This window comes from Myripristis murdjan, chromosome 15 (genome assembly GCF_902150065.1).
Source record: "Myripristis murdjan chromosome 15, fMyrMur1.1, whole genome shotgun sequence".
Lineage (NCBI taxonomy): Eukaryota > Metazoa > Chordata > Actinopteri > Holocentriformes > Holocentridae > Myripristis > Myripristis murdjan.
Window position 1 is genome coordinate 27,729,573 of NC_043994.1, and position 17,664 is coordinate 27,747,236.

Genomic DNA, 17,664 nt, shown 5'->3' on the forward strand with positions numbered 1-17,664 from the left:
AAAGAAAAATAAAAATAAAAAAATCCCTTTTACTTCAACATACACTCCTTTATTAAGATTCAAGTATCTAAGTCTTCAGGTATTTAAAACAAACAATAAGTCAACTGTGCTTAAATAACAACTTTTTAGACTGCACAGAATTTCAACGGCAGTATTCAGAGAAAAATATGGAAATAATAATTAGTTTAAGCTTATGCATAACCAGAAAAAGAGACAACTATTTAACGGGAAACTTCGATGGCGCCGGTTGCATGTTTTGTTTTGCAAATTTCTTATTATCCCCGGAGCCGCCGCCTTGAATGCAAAATCCTTCCAGACTCGAGTCTCGCCGAGTTTCTTTAGGACGAGCCGAGGCCGAGCCGCCGGCCAGTCTTTCACATGTTTCTCTTCTCCGGCGTTTACTTGAAAAAGCGGAAATCGTACGTCTGCTGCCCCCGTCAGTTCCTGAAGAATAAGATACGGCCCGCTGAAGGCGAAATCTGAATAAACTGCAAATCTACATGAATACATCCGGTACCTACGGTGTTACAGAAAAACAGGTCATATTTTTGGACAATTAGCATCGACTTGGTGCCGAAGTATCAGATCTTGTGAAAGTAAGAGTGTGGAAAGACTCGAGCGCTGGTCCTAAAATCAGCAGCGGCAGCACTTTGTCAGCGATGGGACATTTTTCTAACAGGAGTCGAACCTCAGTGCAGCGCTCTGTCACTCCCTCCTGTTTCACTTGATGCGACTGTGAGACACCTGAGGCCATTATGGAGAAGTGTTGCGTGAGGTGGCACAGGCAAGACTTCGCTGTAATTACACACACACACACACACACACATATATATAAATAGATGGATAGATAGACAGATACAGGCACAGGTATTTTTAATCATCACCAATGCAATTATCTCCCTTAAAAAAATGAAAAAGTCCCTCGGTGAGTCAGGCGGCATGGCCACTTTGACTTACAGGAAACGCGTCATCAGAATGTGAACTATGAGGGACGTCTGATTTTCTCGTTTGAGTGACGCCGGCAGGGTGGAGCCTGTTTGAAACCCGCAGGTCTGGCCCGTTTTGGACTCGTACCAAATGAAAACGAGAAGCAGCTCATACAGGAGATCCAATCTGCAGAATTGGCAATAAAAAAGCAAGCAAAACAGGCGAACACAACAAATCCAAGACAGGAGGAGGAGCAGGAGCATCAACCAGGCGGCCTCTGGTCAACGGGACGGTGACAGAGGGACACGTTTGACTGAGGGGAATTTGAGAGAGAATAAGAAAATCCTCGATGGCGGGGTCGCTTTGCAAGGTGGAAAACTGAGAGCAGCTAGTTGCAGAAGATTAGATGATCGCCATGATCACCACAGCCCTGGACACACAAATATCTGCCTCACGCAAGCAAATTCGGACATGAAAATCTCAGCTTAGCATAAAGAACACACACACACACACACACACACACACACACAGGGCGCTGCAGCCCGTCATGTCTGGGCACGGAGGCAGCCGGGGGAAACACAAGCGGTGCATTCTGGGCAGAAACGCAGACGGGGTCCTCCTCCAGGGAACTCCTCTGTGCATGTCAACCCACCGTCAGCAGGAGGCGGAGGCGGGGGGGGGGGCGTCTCCTGCTGCATTACCGCAGCAACAGGAGGCGCACTGCGGGTCGGCCATTTTACCACCTTGATCAACCGGGACCGATCACATGCCGGGAACGCTGCACCGTTAACCCAGTTACTGCAAGTCACCTGGTTTAGATTGGATGCATATTTCAGTCTCGAACTGGAATAATCCTGTCAAGCTGGTTAGGATCACTAAGGATTCCCTGTTTTTGAGGCTGACACCAACATCCGATATGTTTGATGCCACTTATATTTGTAAAGATAGCAAATGTCTTCAAGCTTTTCATATAGACTCATCCCAGGAGATGATTCCTGTATTTTGTCCTGGATTTTTTTTTTTTTTTTCCCCTGCTGTAACAGGATGTTGGGGCGGGGCATGATGCAGGAAGTGGTTAATTGACAGTGTTAGAGAATCAGTTAGGCAGGGCGGCAGAGCTTTATTTGATCACATGAGCCGAGGGCCGGGATTGTTTTATGGCTTGAAATGACTGCAGCATGAGATCACCATTAACAATGCAAGTGTTTTCCAGGAAGTCAGATTAATGCAAGGCTGTCTAATGGGGACTTTGACTTTTAATTTTTTTTGTTTTTCAAAGCTGCTGTGTTGTGCTTATGATAGAAATTCAACATGATGTGACTGGTGCAAAACGGCAGCCGTGCATCATCCAAGTCGGTGCTAAATAGATGGATAGATATACTTTATTGATCCCAACCAGGGAAATTCTGGTGTTTCAGCAGCAACAGTAGAGCATACAATAAAGTTAAATAAAAAAGAATAAAGGCTAAATATATACAATAAAGACTATAAAGACTAAAAACTAAAAATATACAATAAGGGCTAACCTTAGAAAAAGAGATATGAGATGTGAAATATACAGATGGTAATGAATGTGACAATATACAGATGGAACTGAGGTATATACATGATTGTATAGATAAGGAGACTTAGCATGAAACCACGAAACCAAGAACCAAGTGGCAGAACCAGACGCCCCGTACTGGGATTCAGGAGCTAACCGACTTGATTCGGCCTCTTAAGGAATCACCACTTCCCCTCCAGTCTGAAAAACAGTGTGAATGTATATTAACCTAGGATGTAATTTGTAGATAATCAATAATAAATAAACAGTTAAGGTGCTGGGTAGTGGAGGAGGTTCAGGTGAGCTTCCCCCCTTCTGTGTGAATCACTTTGGGTATAAAGATAAAGTGCTATATGAATGTAATCCATCATTGAAGTTATCAGTATTATTATTATTATTACTGGTAGTAGTAGTATTAAGTCATTACTACACTGCTCTTTCCCAACCAGACATGATGCAACACGTCCACTGACAGCAGCATCATGTGATTCGACCGCAAATACAAAGAAAAAAAAAAAAAAAAAAAAGTACATGTGTTGACATTCTTCAGTAAACTGCATTTTCATATTTTTACAATGTGCATACACCACATATTCAAATCCAGTAGTGGCTTTTGGAACACGGCTTACGATTGCAGCACTTGTGCATCGTCCTCTTTTCTGGGAGGATCTTTTTGTTAAAGCACGGCAAACAGCACGACTTACATTTTCTTTTAATATTGGGATCGTAATTTATAGTTTTGTTTATATGTTATAGCCTGATACTGTTAACCTGCAGTTCAGGCCAAGATTTTCTCTGTTTTTTTGTTTTGTTTTTTTTGATGGTGGTGGGCTGTTGTAGCTTTTAGTGACACACCACAGGCAGACAGTAATATTCTTTTAATTGGTTTATATGTGGCGACAGAGCCTCAGTCGCGGGGCGCAAAAGGTGCATGTAAACACCGTAACCCCAATAAGACCCCGACTGGAGCGCGGGCACGGTTTTGTTTTAATGAGCCCCCTGTTGAATTAAATAATACACTAAATAACCGGTTTTAGTGCTGCGTTTTAAATGTCAAAGCCTCCCCGTCTTTTTGCCTCCGACTTTAATGAGCCTTGTTAATTACCATGGCAACCGGGGCCGGAGATGATCGCTGCTGGCTCTCGTGCTGCAACTGAGAGGAGAGAGAGGATCAAATGTGACTAAGGAAAAAAATAAATAAGACTGGCAGTAATCAACTAAATCTGTTCGGTGATTTCAAACGTGACCCCGGCGCCGATTCCCGCCGCGCCGGCGCGCCGAACGTGACGGAAACACGGGCAGAAACGGCGAGTTTGAGTTTCGGTGCCGACGAGGCTTCCGTTGCGTCCGCCCCCGTTGTCCCGCGTGGAGTTTCACAGGGACTGAACCCTCACTTGTGTCTCTTCAGGGAGTCTCATGAATGAGTCCTTGGCCCCGGCAGTGGAAGTGGGGGAGGGGGAGGGGGAGGCGGGGTGTCCCTCCACGGCGTTCCCATCCTGGATAATTATGGCTCTTGGAGTCGACTCAAGCTTCCCTTGCTCCGTGCTGACACTCCCACCCTTATCCCAGTTCCTTATCTCAGTCCAATGGGGCCTGGCCATTCATTGTCTCCTTATGCTAACACACACACACACACACACACACACACACACATACACTATAAACTCCTCCTGAGCAGGGTCAGTGAACTCTGGAAAAAGTTGGCTGTGCTGGCCCGCTGTAAAGTCTCTGTCTCATGTTATATATTACTGAGAGCTGGTGTGTGTGTGTGTGTGTGTCCCGATTCACACATGTGTGCCTGTATGTGCGTCATTCCCCCTGAGAGACCCCCACTATAAACTCCCCTGTCTAGTCCTGTGACTCGCTGCTTATTTTGACTGGTGAGATCAACAGGATCTGGCCGGCCAGAGGGGGACAGCTCATTCTCCACGAGCGGCACCATCGCCTCGCCGCTTCTGTCGGCTCGGGCCCGGCTCGACAAGCTTCCTCTGCTCGGCTTTGTGATCCTGCAGCACGGCGACCTGCCCGGCCTCTGTGCCAGGAAGAAAACGTACAAACAGAGAGCGATGGCACCGAATGATGGTTTGCCTACACTGGGCTGAAGCTATACTAGGGCTGAGAGTCCAATTAAATCAAAATATCATCGAAATCGCAAAGTGGCCACACAGGAGCGGCTAGAAATGTCTGATAAAAGTAAAAGTATGACAAAATACCGTTATAAATGACAGCAGAAATCGTATCATCACTTTAACAGGCTTTTCGGTGAAAGTGAATGCTGTCATGCAAAAATTACCATTCCCGCAATGTCTAATAACTGCAATGTGATTTTTTTTTTTAACCAAACAAAAACCAACAGACCCACTGATAATTCACAGCTGGATCGGATCATCATGTTTACATATAACGTGGTTGTTCCTCCTGAAGACACTTCCTAGATGCAGGGACCTGACAATAGTTGCGTCACAATGTAACTGGATATCATGATAAACAGCGATACTCTGCAGAAGTGGCTCAAAATGTGTAAATAGAACTTAAAATGTCAATACCAGGGGCAAGAGAATCAGCACACTATTGCAACAAAAATGATATCGCGACCCTGAGCTCTGACCCTGGGATAAATAAAGTTTTCTGAATCTGAGCTCTATCAGTGTTTTTAGCACCACTTTGCCGTCCACGGTCGACGCACCAAGACGAAGACGCCGGAAGAGGAAGTGACGGGACTCGATGGTGGTCTGCCGTCTCTGATTCGTTCAGCCTCGCAGCACCGAGCTGAAGCCCGGCGGTTCGAGCCACGCCGAGGAGATTCCCGATGACAAACAAAAACCGACAGCTCCGCTGGTGACTCACAGCCGGATCGTGTTAACGCATCATGTCGGGCCGTTCCTCCTGCGGACGAATTCTCACTCGGAGGGTTTCAAAGCGGGGCCCGGGGACCCCAAGGAGTCCTTCACAGGCTTCATTTGGGGCCTTCAGCAAAATGACATTTCATTTCAATATAATTTAATTCACTAGAAACTTACAAAAATGCATAAATGATTATTTTAATATTATGTTTCAGTCTCACCACTTTGAATCCATCTGTGAGCATTCAAGTATGACATGTAAACCCAAACCAGAATATATTTTCATATCAGGAGCCACGGGACATATCACTTCAAATTGAGGCCTGTGGCTTAAAGAGAGTCAATGAGTTCAGTGACAGTCTTATTCAAACCAATGGCAGTGGAGAAAGCAACCTGCAGCTGTAAAGCCACTTTTACTGCTATATGGGTTTCTAACTAGAGGCAACCCAAATTGGCCAACGTGCAGCTGCTAGACCAAGGAAAAAAAAGTATTAATCATGCACGCATTGCCTAACCATTTGGTAAGACTTTTCTGTGGAAGTGGAGTTTGCTGACTGACGTCCAGCTGCGAGCGATAGGCTGCAACAAGTCAGCGAGCAAGTCATGCATTCCACCACGAGAGAGACTGACAGGGCACGAACACGCCGGAGAGCGCTGGGTGACGCACACACAGCGGAGTGTCTCCCATAGAGATAAAGAGCAAGACAACGGGGAGAAAATGATCACTTCTCCTAAAAGGCCTTCGAGATTCCCCTGCTGCAGCGACAGGCCGCTTCATGAGTCACCCCGGAGGCTCTTCACGGTTCCCACTTCATGTTAAAGCTAAAATTCCCCAACTTTTCGGTGACCTGCCATGATTAAAACATTGGATTTTCATGATTTGAATAAATGTAGACAACATTTTCCTTAACCCAAATGTTCTGATTCAGTGGTTTTATTCAAGTTTCTTTTTTTCAGTCAGTTTTATTCTGCAGAGGAACCTAATATAACATGAAAACAATGATTATAAGGCTTTTTCCTTTAGTGAGTAACTAGTTTGTATTTTTTTTTTTTTTTTCCAATTGACAATATCGCAGGAAATTCCATGATTTGTCTCAAGAATTTACTGAATTCCCCGACTTTCCCTGTCCGGAGACTTTTCACATGACCCTATGACCTTTGGGAAGCCTGGGTCTCGTGGTTGGGGGTTTGATTCTGCACAGTTCACTCATGTCAGCGCCGCCTGGTGCAGTTTGACCAGTAACTTCACATCAAACTGGTCTTGTTTCAAGGTGAGGGCATTCCCATGACGCCCATTTCTAATCCATTCACAGGAATTCCCATTGTTCACGATTCAGATTGGCTCATTTCGACGCTGTGCCGCTGCCATACAACTGAAACAGGGCTGGACAATACAAGACTTTAAGCTTTTCACAGAGACCTACCCCATGAGATGGTCATTTCACTTTGTTGATTTTATGTATTTCCTGCTGTAACAGGATGCTGGGGCGGGGAATAACATGCAAAGTGATTATCCTTAGGTGGAAACTGATTAGAAATCACTTCAGCGGGGGAACAGAGCGTCACTTGATAGCATGAGCGGCGGGGCGTGCTATGGGTTAGAATGACTTTAAATTATTTACAGCTACAAGTGCAGCTTGAGGTCACCATTAACAATTCACTGTTTTCCAGGAAGTAGTAATGCAAAGCCAATGTTAAGTTTTGTTTCATTCGATATCCTGATATGAGACCAGGTATCAGCGTTTTGGATGTTGCATTATCGCGATATGGCATCAGTCTTGTCTTTTCACGGTTTTAAGAGATGAATTACAAGCTTATTAGACTGCTGTAACTCTTCCATTATTGGCTTGATCATCACATCATTTAATGAGCAAATGATCAAAAATCTCATTTGCAAATATCCGATAAAAGCACCAATAGTCATCGCTACTGTCACAATATTAATATCAAGGTATTGAAAGATATCATGATGTTTTTTATTTCGTTCATATTCCCCAGCCCTTCTAGGCACCGTGCAATTTTCCACATGAGCCGACGGCCTCGCGTTTTCCCCCAGAAATCATTCAGCGTCTTTAAGCCTCATGCAACACAACACTGAGCCTCGTGAGCTTTACAGAATCAATATTTAACGAAATCGAAATCGCACGTTAACGTCGTTCTACAGCCTGGCTTTGGAGAGGCCTGCCGGTAGCAACTTCACCTCCTTCCAACGTGTTTTCCCTTTGAAATTCAAATTCGGCTCAGGGAACACCAAAATAGCATCATCTGATCTTTCTTTCATAAACTTTTCCACTCCTGCAGCGCTCGGCACGGTGGAACGGGCCGTGGCGGAGGAGAGGAACGAGGCACGATGGAGCTGTCAGATGAAGCCTTCACTCACACCCGGCCGCTGAGCCTCTTCCCATAAACCCTCTGGAGTGATAAAACGAGAGGAAACGCAGAAAGCCGGACAGCCGCTTAATGACTCGATATTCATAATAAAGTCTCGTTAGCTGCACTCGCCGTCGGCCTCACCTCTGTCGTTCCACACCTCGGCTTCATCAATCAGAATTTGATTCGAGACAAACACGGACAACATCGAGCAATAACACACACACACTCTACTACTGCCATCACTATTAATACACACCGCCGGCTGCTCGGTTACATCGGGGAATTTGCTAAGATTAGCCGTGTGACTAAGACCTAAATATACCAGCTGCAGGATCTACGGTAACATCCGCAAATGTTTTTTCGAGGAGGACGCGCTTCTCCGTCGCCGCTCGAGATGCAGAGGACACAACAACACACACATACACACACTGAGCTGTAACAGAGGAAAAGAGACAGCGAGAAGTGCATGCAGAGCGGCCGGGTTTGAGGACACAGTCGAGGGGGGTATTTTTTTTTTTTTTCTGCCGCACTCTATCTTTAGCAGTGTAAATATGCCGGCTCACAGGGGTCCGGATCCATCTGTAATGAGACGGGCTGTGATAGCCTGAACTAATGAGCTGTCAGGGAACGAGAGAGCGAGAGAGAGAGATGGAGAGAGAGAGACAGACAGGATGGAAGGTGGGTCGGCAGACGGGCAGGGTGCCAGCGCTGGGTGCCCAAACCCGTGAGGAGGGGAGGGGAGGAGGCGAGCGGGCGGCCTATTCATAGTATTCCATTGCATCATGGCGCGGCCATCTTGGGTTGGCAAACAAGAGGTGTTTGTAATCAAAAGCCGAGCGGTTGTAATCAGATGACGAGCGCAGCAGATGACCGGTGTTGAGTGCAGCGAGCCATGCGCCGAGGAGAGCGCGGGTCGCCGTCAGAGGAGGAGTGAGCAGGCGCGTTTTACCCCACGCGGCCTTCGAAGGTACCGCGAGCCGTTATCAGCACATCAGCGAACAGCCTGACGCGCTCGAGCGGACGTCGGCCTTATCAGATGTGAAACGCGTCGCGCGGCCCGCGGCCCCGGCCCGTCTTTCCACTGGAAAATCTCTAAGAGTCGAGATTAGCGCGCTCAGGCGTTTTTTTTTTTTTTTCAGCGACTCTGTGCGTGGGCCGCCCGTCCATCGCCGGAGACAAACAGATTAGATTAATAAGAGGAGTGTGTGAGGACATTGAGGGTGTGATCGCACCTACGGTTTGTTTTCTTTGCTCTGAACCACAGCAGGAAAGTTTATCTATCGGCACTTTTGTACTTGATTGAGGTTGACAGCAGTCGGCAGAGGGTGAACCAGGGCGTGGAGACAAAAGTCACATGGACTCACCAAGCGGCTGCTTTACCGGAAAGGTTTGGTTTTCTGCCATCCTACATTCTTAACACCTTGTCCAAATCAAATGCATCATTAATTTCTCATGATACACTTGATTTGCACACTTGCTGCAGCCGTTTGCGGCGCATTTCGGCTGCGATGGAACGTTTACATCAGATTCAGTCAACACACCTGAAAAAAAATCTGATTTTGAAGCCGAAGCTGTGGGTCCGCTCAGCTCAAGCTTTACGAACTGCTGGCTGTCAGATGCAAACATATTCGAATACCCATAAAACTTTGCATTTTGAGTAACTGACCAATCGACAAACGAAAATACATCGATTAAAATAAAGTTTTATAACTTAAGTTATTATTTTAGCGCCCACAATTTGCTAGTTCCAGCTGCACAAATTTGTTGGGTCCATTTTATAACGTTGTTATATCGTCTGATGAAGGTCTAGCGCCGAAACATCGCAAAGAAACGTACCTTCACAAGTAAGACTGTGCAGGAATCTGTTTGCAACTTCTGAAATATCTTTATACAATGCAAACTGTGGCATTCTGCAGCTGCGGGTCAAACCTCAGATGGACTTGCGATAGGCTGTTGTCGTTATTTTGACATTTAACAGACGAAATGAAAGTAACTGATAGACTAATAAACGATGAAATGAATCCCTACTCTAAACCTGCTTGGTGTGAACGCGCCCATCGATCCAAGGATCCAAAAACCTGCGATGGACTCCAGTCGCTTTTTGTCTTACAGGCTCCGCTCATCTCGGTGTCTCTCGCCTTGAGCCTTGTCTGTTTAGTCTAATTATCCCTTTAAAAAAAAAAAAATACCGCTGTTGTTTGGAGCAAACTGACGGATTGCAAAGCCGGCGGGCTGGAGGGCTGCTCACACCACACGATTTTAGCCCTGGTTTTTTTAGACGCCGATGATTTTTTTTGGAGCTCGCCATCCAAACCTCCAGATCTGACGCGAGCTGGCTTTTGCTTGAGCCTCGCAAAAATCAGCGCCGGAGCGGTGCGTGCGAGCTCAGAGACGACAGCGGAGAGGCTCGTCGATGAGCCGGCGATGCCTCCCAGAGATCCAGCAGAATGGATATCTGGATCTGCTGTCGACGAGCTGCAGCCAATGAGAGCGCAAGACACAGGGCTCCTCTGCTGTCAGCCGCAGCAGCTCCCTGAAGCCGGCCTTATCATCCCCGTCTCTCTCTGTCTCACACACACACAGACTTCACACACTCGAGCTCTCTTTTTATATGGGGTGTTTCTGCATGACAGCGGCACACACACACAAGCTTGTACCCTTGTCACCTTGTCGTCCTTGCCAAACCACAGTGTGAGCAGGCACCTAACGTTTTTATCGCCAAAATATCCCTTTACCTCCAACTGTCTCTGCGAAACAGACAGTTTGCTGCCCCCGTATCCAAATCCACTCTCTCACCCACTCACTTCCTGTGTCACTTCTCGCATGTGTTTTTGTGACAAAACCGAGTCTGGAGAGCAGACAGGCGGGTCGGGGATTCCTCCTGGTGAAGGATCTTTTCCTCCCGCCGCCGTGAAAAACACGTCTTAAACATTCCCGATTCAAGACGGCAAGTCGCTTCGTGTGAACGGTGCTCTGGAAGCCGTGTAGTGTGAGCTTGGCATGAGTTCGCCAGGTCTGTCACAGAACTAATACAAAATAAACACAGTGCTTCCCACACATATGTTTTACACGGGCGACCCACCCAGACACATTAACAGCAAGTATAATTCGACCACCCGTTCACACACAGGTTATCAGTGAGGCCGGGTATCAAAACTCGGTACCTTTATCGTCCCCTGAAACGCCTCGCTACCACAGAGTATCGGACAAAGGAGGTGTCATTCGATGCCACGTGGATTTTTAAATCGGTGCGGTACGTCACGAGCAACAAGCCGCCGCCGCACGTGGCTCACCTTTTGTTGTGGAAGCAGCATCACGGGGGGAAAATATCCGAGATGCGAGTCGTGTTTCTGGGTGAGTTTACACTGGTGGGGGCGGGGCAGGCCAGTGTATGCAGTCAGAGACAAGAGAAGTGTGTGTGTGTGTGTGTAAAAACACTGAAATAAGGTGGAGAGTGAATGGTAAAATAAGAATACTAGAAAAAGGCTAATGTATTCTTTCAATAGACGATTACATTCGCCATATTCCCAATCCGCCCCCCCTCCTCGGCCACAGTTATTGTGTCATTTTGCGGAAAACACTGAAGCATGTGAGACTTTCACAAACAGACTGGGATAATGAACACTTAATGACGGAGACGACATTGTTTGCCATCCTAATTGCATTTGCAAACGATGTCGCAAACGCAAATCAACAGTCGGAGCCGGCAGTTTGAGACGGGTGTTTGTCATCGCCTTTGGACACTGTTCAAAAGGAGACATCATGTTTGACGTCTCCCGCTTCCCAACAAAGTTCAGACAAACTTCACACGGTGCGACCGGGCTGACCGGCGGCAAAGCGGCTCGCTCCGACGTCTGAAACCGGACACATCTGGTTCTGCCGAGGCCTCGTGACCGCGGTCGATCAAAGGCAACGCGGCTGATTAACAGTGATTTACCGTGACAGCAAATACCGAAGACCCAGGCGAATGCAGGACACTGTTATAAGCTCAGTAAAAAGGCGAGCTGGGAGAACTACATTTCATAACGACGGTCCCGTGTGGCTCAGTGGGTTTACGGCACAGCACCGACGCCGCCGGGGTCGGGGCTTCTGAAACACACGGATCCATCGCACACACATTATCCATGTACACCATACACACACAAAACATTGCCATGAGTTCATTTACCAAAACGAATGTCTACAACGCTTCATTTCTATGCTTTTTTATTTTAAATATCAATCAAAAACGTACTATTAGACTAATGAATAGGCTATATATGCTTTTGTAAGAAAAATTTGCATTCTGGATTCATAAAGTGTGTTACATGAAGCCTTAAATAAAAGAGTCAGTTCTTGTTATTATTTTTTTTTTCCAGGAGTGGCATTTATCAATTTTGCAAATGAACCGTATCTGATACTGAGATATATTTTTGTCCATTTTTTCGACAGTATTCATTATTTTTTTCTTTTCACTGCTAGTTCGTTGTTTATTTATTCATCCATTTATTTATTTTAACTGAACCGAACTCAACGAATGCGTGTTTCTCTGCAGGCCACGAGGCAGTGCAGACGTCACTTTAGCCAAAACGGCCTCAGGGGTCAGCAAACATCAGCGGATCTTCCCGTTATTGATCAGTCATCGCCGTTTGCCCGCGGCGGTTTCACCCTGATCATGTCAAGTTTACAAAACCTAGCCTTTCCCCCGGTGCTGTCGCTCAGCGGGGGAAACCCTGGTACACCATTTCCCACCGTTGCAGCGTGACACTCCTTGTTCAAACGGTTTGCTTTAGAGAGTAACACGGCGTGCAAAAGGCGAAACATCTACACGCAGATTGGATCTGTTGAGTTTTTGTTTACATTTGTAAAGACTGTAAACAGGAGGAGTTTTGCGGCCGTGTGAAATGTGCTGCAGCGGGCAAAGGAGCGACCCGGGGAGTATATTTTCCTTCTACAAGTCAAACTTTTTGAGTGAATATACCCAAACTTCAGACGGCCAAATAGATCCCATATTGTGCCCTTCGACCGGGCTCTGAGCGTGGAGCCATCAACACGGGATCTTGTGATCTCCTCCAGCGGGGCTAATTGTGGAAGGGGCAGTTAAAGCAGCCCACAAAGACTCCATTCAACTCTAATGCGCATCATATGGGGTGGCGGCACACTCGAGGCCATAGATAGCCTCATATACGTCCGGCACACACTCGCTCGTAAAAGCCAAATATGCCACAATGTGCATTCTGGCTCGGCACCAGTCAGAAGTCTGGTGGAGAAATAATCCACGAGGCACCCGGAGCTCAGCAGTTGTGACAGGCAGGCTATTTATAGGCTTACTCCGGAGAGGGAAAAGGCTCTTGGCTCATGTTTGGGACCAGCAGTTCACACGGTTGAAGGGAGAGAAGAGGGAGACTCTCTTTTCTCTATTGACACAACATGAAAGTGACACAAAGTGTTTGAACTCGGAGTGTTTAACCATAACAGGCGAGACTTGCCACCCTAGCTCGGCACCATGAGGTACCGGGGTAAAGGCGCGACACAGCAACAGGTTAACAGGCTGACAAACAGCACGATATCAGACGCAGATATCATTCAACAGCCTGCAGAGACACACCTTACGGGAGTGCCTGGGTCACCTGGAGACACGGAGCGTGGTTTTGCTTTCGTCAGGCTGGCCGGCTTTCGTTTAGGATGTGTTTGTGAAAGCCGCTTTTTTTGTCATAACGATGCACATTTGACGCCTGTGTGTCAAAAAGCCCATGAGGCCTGCACACTGTCACAGTGCAGCGTCACGGGCCCCCGTTCATTCATCTGGTGTTCGGTGACACACAGCGGGGCGGCTCTGCGTGAAACATCATTTTCATGCCTAATAATTGAGCCACAGGTTTATTGGTTCATTGGTTTATGAGGATCCCCATCAGCTGTTACCCAGGTGACGATTCCTCTTCCTGCGGCCCACAAAGAACAAAATAAACAAGACAATTCTCGCCGTAAGTGCTGCGAGCTACAGGCACTGTTTGTTGTAAAAACTTTTAGAAGTCATAAGAGACGCAGAAAAAAAAAATGCACGGTGATGGTCATCATTACAGCAAAAATAAAGTGTCTTTTAAATAAGTCAAGCATTAGAGTTTGTGCATTGCAATGTTTAAGCATGAGTTTGATTCCACTTGCTGGAGGATGGGTGTGAGTCTGGAAAGGTGGACACACACTGCACAACATGGGTCAACTGAGGCTTCCTCAAGCACTATCACTAACTGGGGGTGCATCTTCAATGGTGCTGGACATGGCAACCCCAGCAAAAAAAAAAAAAAAAAAAAAAAAAAAAACAGATTATGATGACAGATCAATACCTGCACCTTAAAACTGCTATTTCTGCAGAAACAAGCAGAGGACGTGCAACAGCAACAAGAAAGAAAAAATAGGGGGAAAAAAAAAAAAAAATAATAATAATAAAAACCCTAGATGTGTGTTTGTGGATAGGAGAGGCCCGTGATGTGTGATCATGCGTGGAAGTGGTGTGTGTGTTGGGTGCCTAGGCTACTGTATGCGCCTTGACACACGAGTCGTGACCAGCTGAGACTGTGACACAACGTGAAGACGGGCTGACAACAACAACACGGACACCGGGGTCTGCACAGAAAGAGAGAGAGAGAAAGAGGGAGAGAAAGACAGAGAGACAGAAAACAGTGATGTGAAGACGGCGTTGATCAACACGGCAACTCACATCCTCAAACAGGGATCCAACGTTGGCTGTCACCAGCAGTATTCCTGTGCCTTGCGCTGCTGTCAGCTTCCCTGCCATGATTTCTGCCTTGCAGGTGGGTCGGGGGTGGGGTAGGGGGGGGTCGGCGTTAGCGGACTTTGAAAGTAAAGACGAAGGGGGAAAAAAAAAAAAAAAAACAAAGACCCGGAGAATGTTTCGCGGAGCTGGTTAGAAAAACACTGGAAATTTGCGACTGCAGCCGGGGTTGAGGCGGCTCGGCTGGAGCATATTAGCAGTGGCCGTGCATCTACTGAGGAGTTGCTTTGCAGGAGAAGCTCCGTTGGCGGCGGCGGCGGCGGCGGCTGGCGGCTCGTTGTGCGCTACTTTTTCACATGGAGCGCCATCGTTAAAAGTTTCCGTTTTAATCCACGGCGAGCGCTCCGGGTCTCTGGTTCATCTCAGCGACGAGTGTTTTCCCTGGCTTTTTGCAGTGTTAAAAGTCTCCCTCCTACAGCAGGACTCAGCCAGGACCATTGCTTTGACTGTTTGGAGAGGATAGGCTGGAGTCCTTCACTGTCCTGACGTCACCGTGCCAATGGAAACACGGCGCTCGCTTAAAGGGCCCGCGCGCCGCAAACACGACAGGCTCCCCTCTGCAAAACCGCCTGCTTCCATTATCGGACAACCACGGTGAGCTCTCATCCTTTTTTTCCCAGTTCAAGTCGGATTCTAAGTGCAGCACTGCGGGACGCTGGGGGAATTGTGTTAAAAACAGCTAGAAAATCACGTGGCCTTTGTTTATGCAGTGTAACCCCCCCCCACCACCACCACCACCCACCCTGCAAAACGCGCTGCTTCCATTATCGGACAACCATGGTGAGCTCTCATCCTTTTCCAGTTAAAGTGAAGTTTCAGGAGCGCGACGTTGCAGGACGCTGGAGAATTGTGTTTAAAACACCTCCCAAATCACATATGTGTCCTTTGTTCATGCGGTGTAATCGGGTTTTCGATGGGATGGATGATGCACTGACTCAGCCTGTAAAACGTGTATGGAGCCGCCCCGAGGCCCCATGCTCATTAACTTCAGTCATCTGTCAAAATTTAAAAAAAAAAAAAAAAAAAAAAAAAAAGTAAAGAAAAGACATGGTAGAGTGTCATGTGTTGCACTGAGCGCTCTGCTTTGATGTATGACAAGTGTTCGCAGTATCACAACCCAGTTTGTCCAAAAAGTTGAAACTACTTGTAGCTGAATGTTCATGAATATCAGGCATTGCTGTTAGATGAGATTTCTGGCTGCCCGCTGCTGTAAATCCATCAGTTTTATCAGTGCAACTGCAAATATGATTTAAAAATGATGTGCCCTGCCTCTTAGTAAGGATAATCTATATGCCCTACATCTACTTTGGATATGCTTTCTAACCAAAGCCAGCAAAAAAAGGAAAAGTCAAAGTCAAACCTCCAGATTCATGTCATCATCATCAAGCCCTTCACAGTTACAGATAATATTTCATATATGTTATTAGTTTGGGCCTTTTCTGTGGCACCACCTTTTCCCTCCACTTTGTGTTTGTCATTCAGCTCGATAGCTGAGGCAGATGTGTCTGTTTTATTTCAGCCAGCTGAGATCAAACTGACTTCATACGAGTAAATATGTGTGTGTCATCGGGGGGGAAAAAAATCTGTGTGCATTTGTAAGTCTGTTTGAACGCTGTGGAGTGACAGTTTGTGAATGTTTATCCACATTCGTATGGAAAAAGGAGAGAAGTTCAACCATCACAGAAAGAGGGCAGAATTTTACTTTGGTTGATTGGCTTCTTTCCACGGCAAGATTAGATTATTTATCACAATTATCATTTACTTGGAGCACAACACCTGTATGCTAACTTAATGCTGTTTTTCTTCTTTCACCACAATTAACATGCAATACAAATAATTCAGTTTCATCTGTGTGTACGATTACCCCTCGCCGCGCTTTTCACACGGCTCACAATGAGTAAACAAAAATTTTCCAGCTCTCAGTGATCAGGGGCGTCGCTTTCTTGTCACCTACGGCTTTTGAAAGTGCAAACATCTGGCCCGGAAAATTGTGCGACCTCCTGTGTTGTTCACAGATCATGAAGTTTAAATTACACACGCGGTTTTGACGCAGCGTGCGACGACATCCCCCGATGGTTTGGAGGCAGTAAATAGACCAGTCCAAGTCCAGAGGCAGTCAGAGGTCAGCAGGTCAGAGCAGGCACATGTTGGGACTGGATTACAGTGCAGTGGACTGGTTTTCCTTCGAGGGTAGATAAGGTAACCAGAATCAGAAATCAGAGTTAAATTCGCTTTATCGACCAAGTGCCATAAATCCTGTTGCATTTCACCTCGGTGAGACTCGACAAGAAGGATATCAGGTTATGGTGGTGGCTTACAAAAGTGTTTTGAGCAGAGCTGAGAGATTATCTCTGAAATTATTTATTCAGAATGCTCACAGCTGTGTCTGGCATCAGAGAGTGTCTGTGATGTGTGTGTGTGTGTCTCATGAATGTGTGTGAGTGCGCAGGAAGAAAGTGCTGTAACAAGTGCATGTGTCCGTGTTTTCCTGTGTGTTGGTGTAGCTGCTTATTCTTTTTTGTTTATTCATTTTTGCACTTCAGCATGTGTGTCTCGGTGTGTGTGTGTGTGCGTGTGTGTGTCAGCATAGTGTGCAAGGTCCCTCTGCATCAGCATATCCATAATCACAGTGGTTTTGCATGTGTGTGCCACAGCGGGCACAACCAGCCACTCCTTTACAGACATGAAGAGGCCAACGCACGGAAACTCGAAATTAGGTGGTGTGTGTGTGTGTCGCATCTGCTGTGTGTGTGCATGCATGCATGTGTGTCAGGCATCTTTAATCAAAAACAGTCCAAACGAGACGTATCTCTTCTCCACGATGTCAAACACACCACTGTCCCCGTACACTTAAGTGCCACTGTGGCTGTGTAAACTCGCGCGGACTTAACCGGAAAGTTCTTAATCTGACTGACTGATGTTTATCATAAAGTTAACAGCATTTAGTCGGCGTACGCTCGGGTCAAGCAAGCCGTGGACGGAGGACTGAGAGTTAACAGTTTCCTTCATGAGGAGATGGAAAGAAGACAAAGCAAAAAAAAAAAAAAAAAAAAAGAGAGAGAGAGAGACCATTAGCAGTGCCCTTAATAGGCAGAAGAAGAGGGAGGAAAGGAGGATGAAGAAGACGGAAAGGGCACGGGAGGAAAATGAAGTTAATGCATTCCTACAGCCACATTAGCGCAGTTTTGGGGGTAACGTGGATCCCG

At 46.6% G+C, this 17,664-nt stretch overlaps 1 protein-coding gene across 1 annotated transcript in view; it reads right to left on the reverse strand.

Annotated features, from left to right (window-relative positions):
- inpp5a (inositol polyphosphate-5-phosphatase A) overlaps nt 1-14,944 on the reverse strand; it is a 169,009-nt gene extending 154,065 nt beyond the window's left edge. Inside the window, exon 1 of the mRNA XM_030070722.1 lies at nt 14,384-14,944. Coding sequence (XP_029926582.1) covers nt 14,384-14,461 — 78 coding nt within the window. The 5' untranslated portion in view covers nt 14,462-14,944. The remainder of the gene's footprint in view (nt 1-14,383) is intronic.
- Between the last annotated feature and the right edge of the window lie 2,720 nt (nt 14,945-17,664).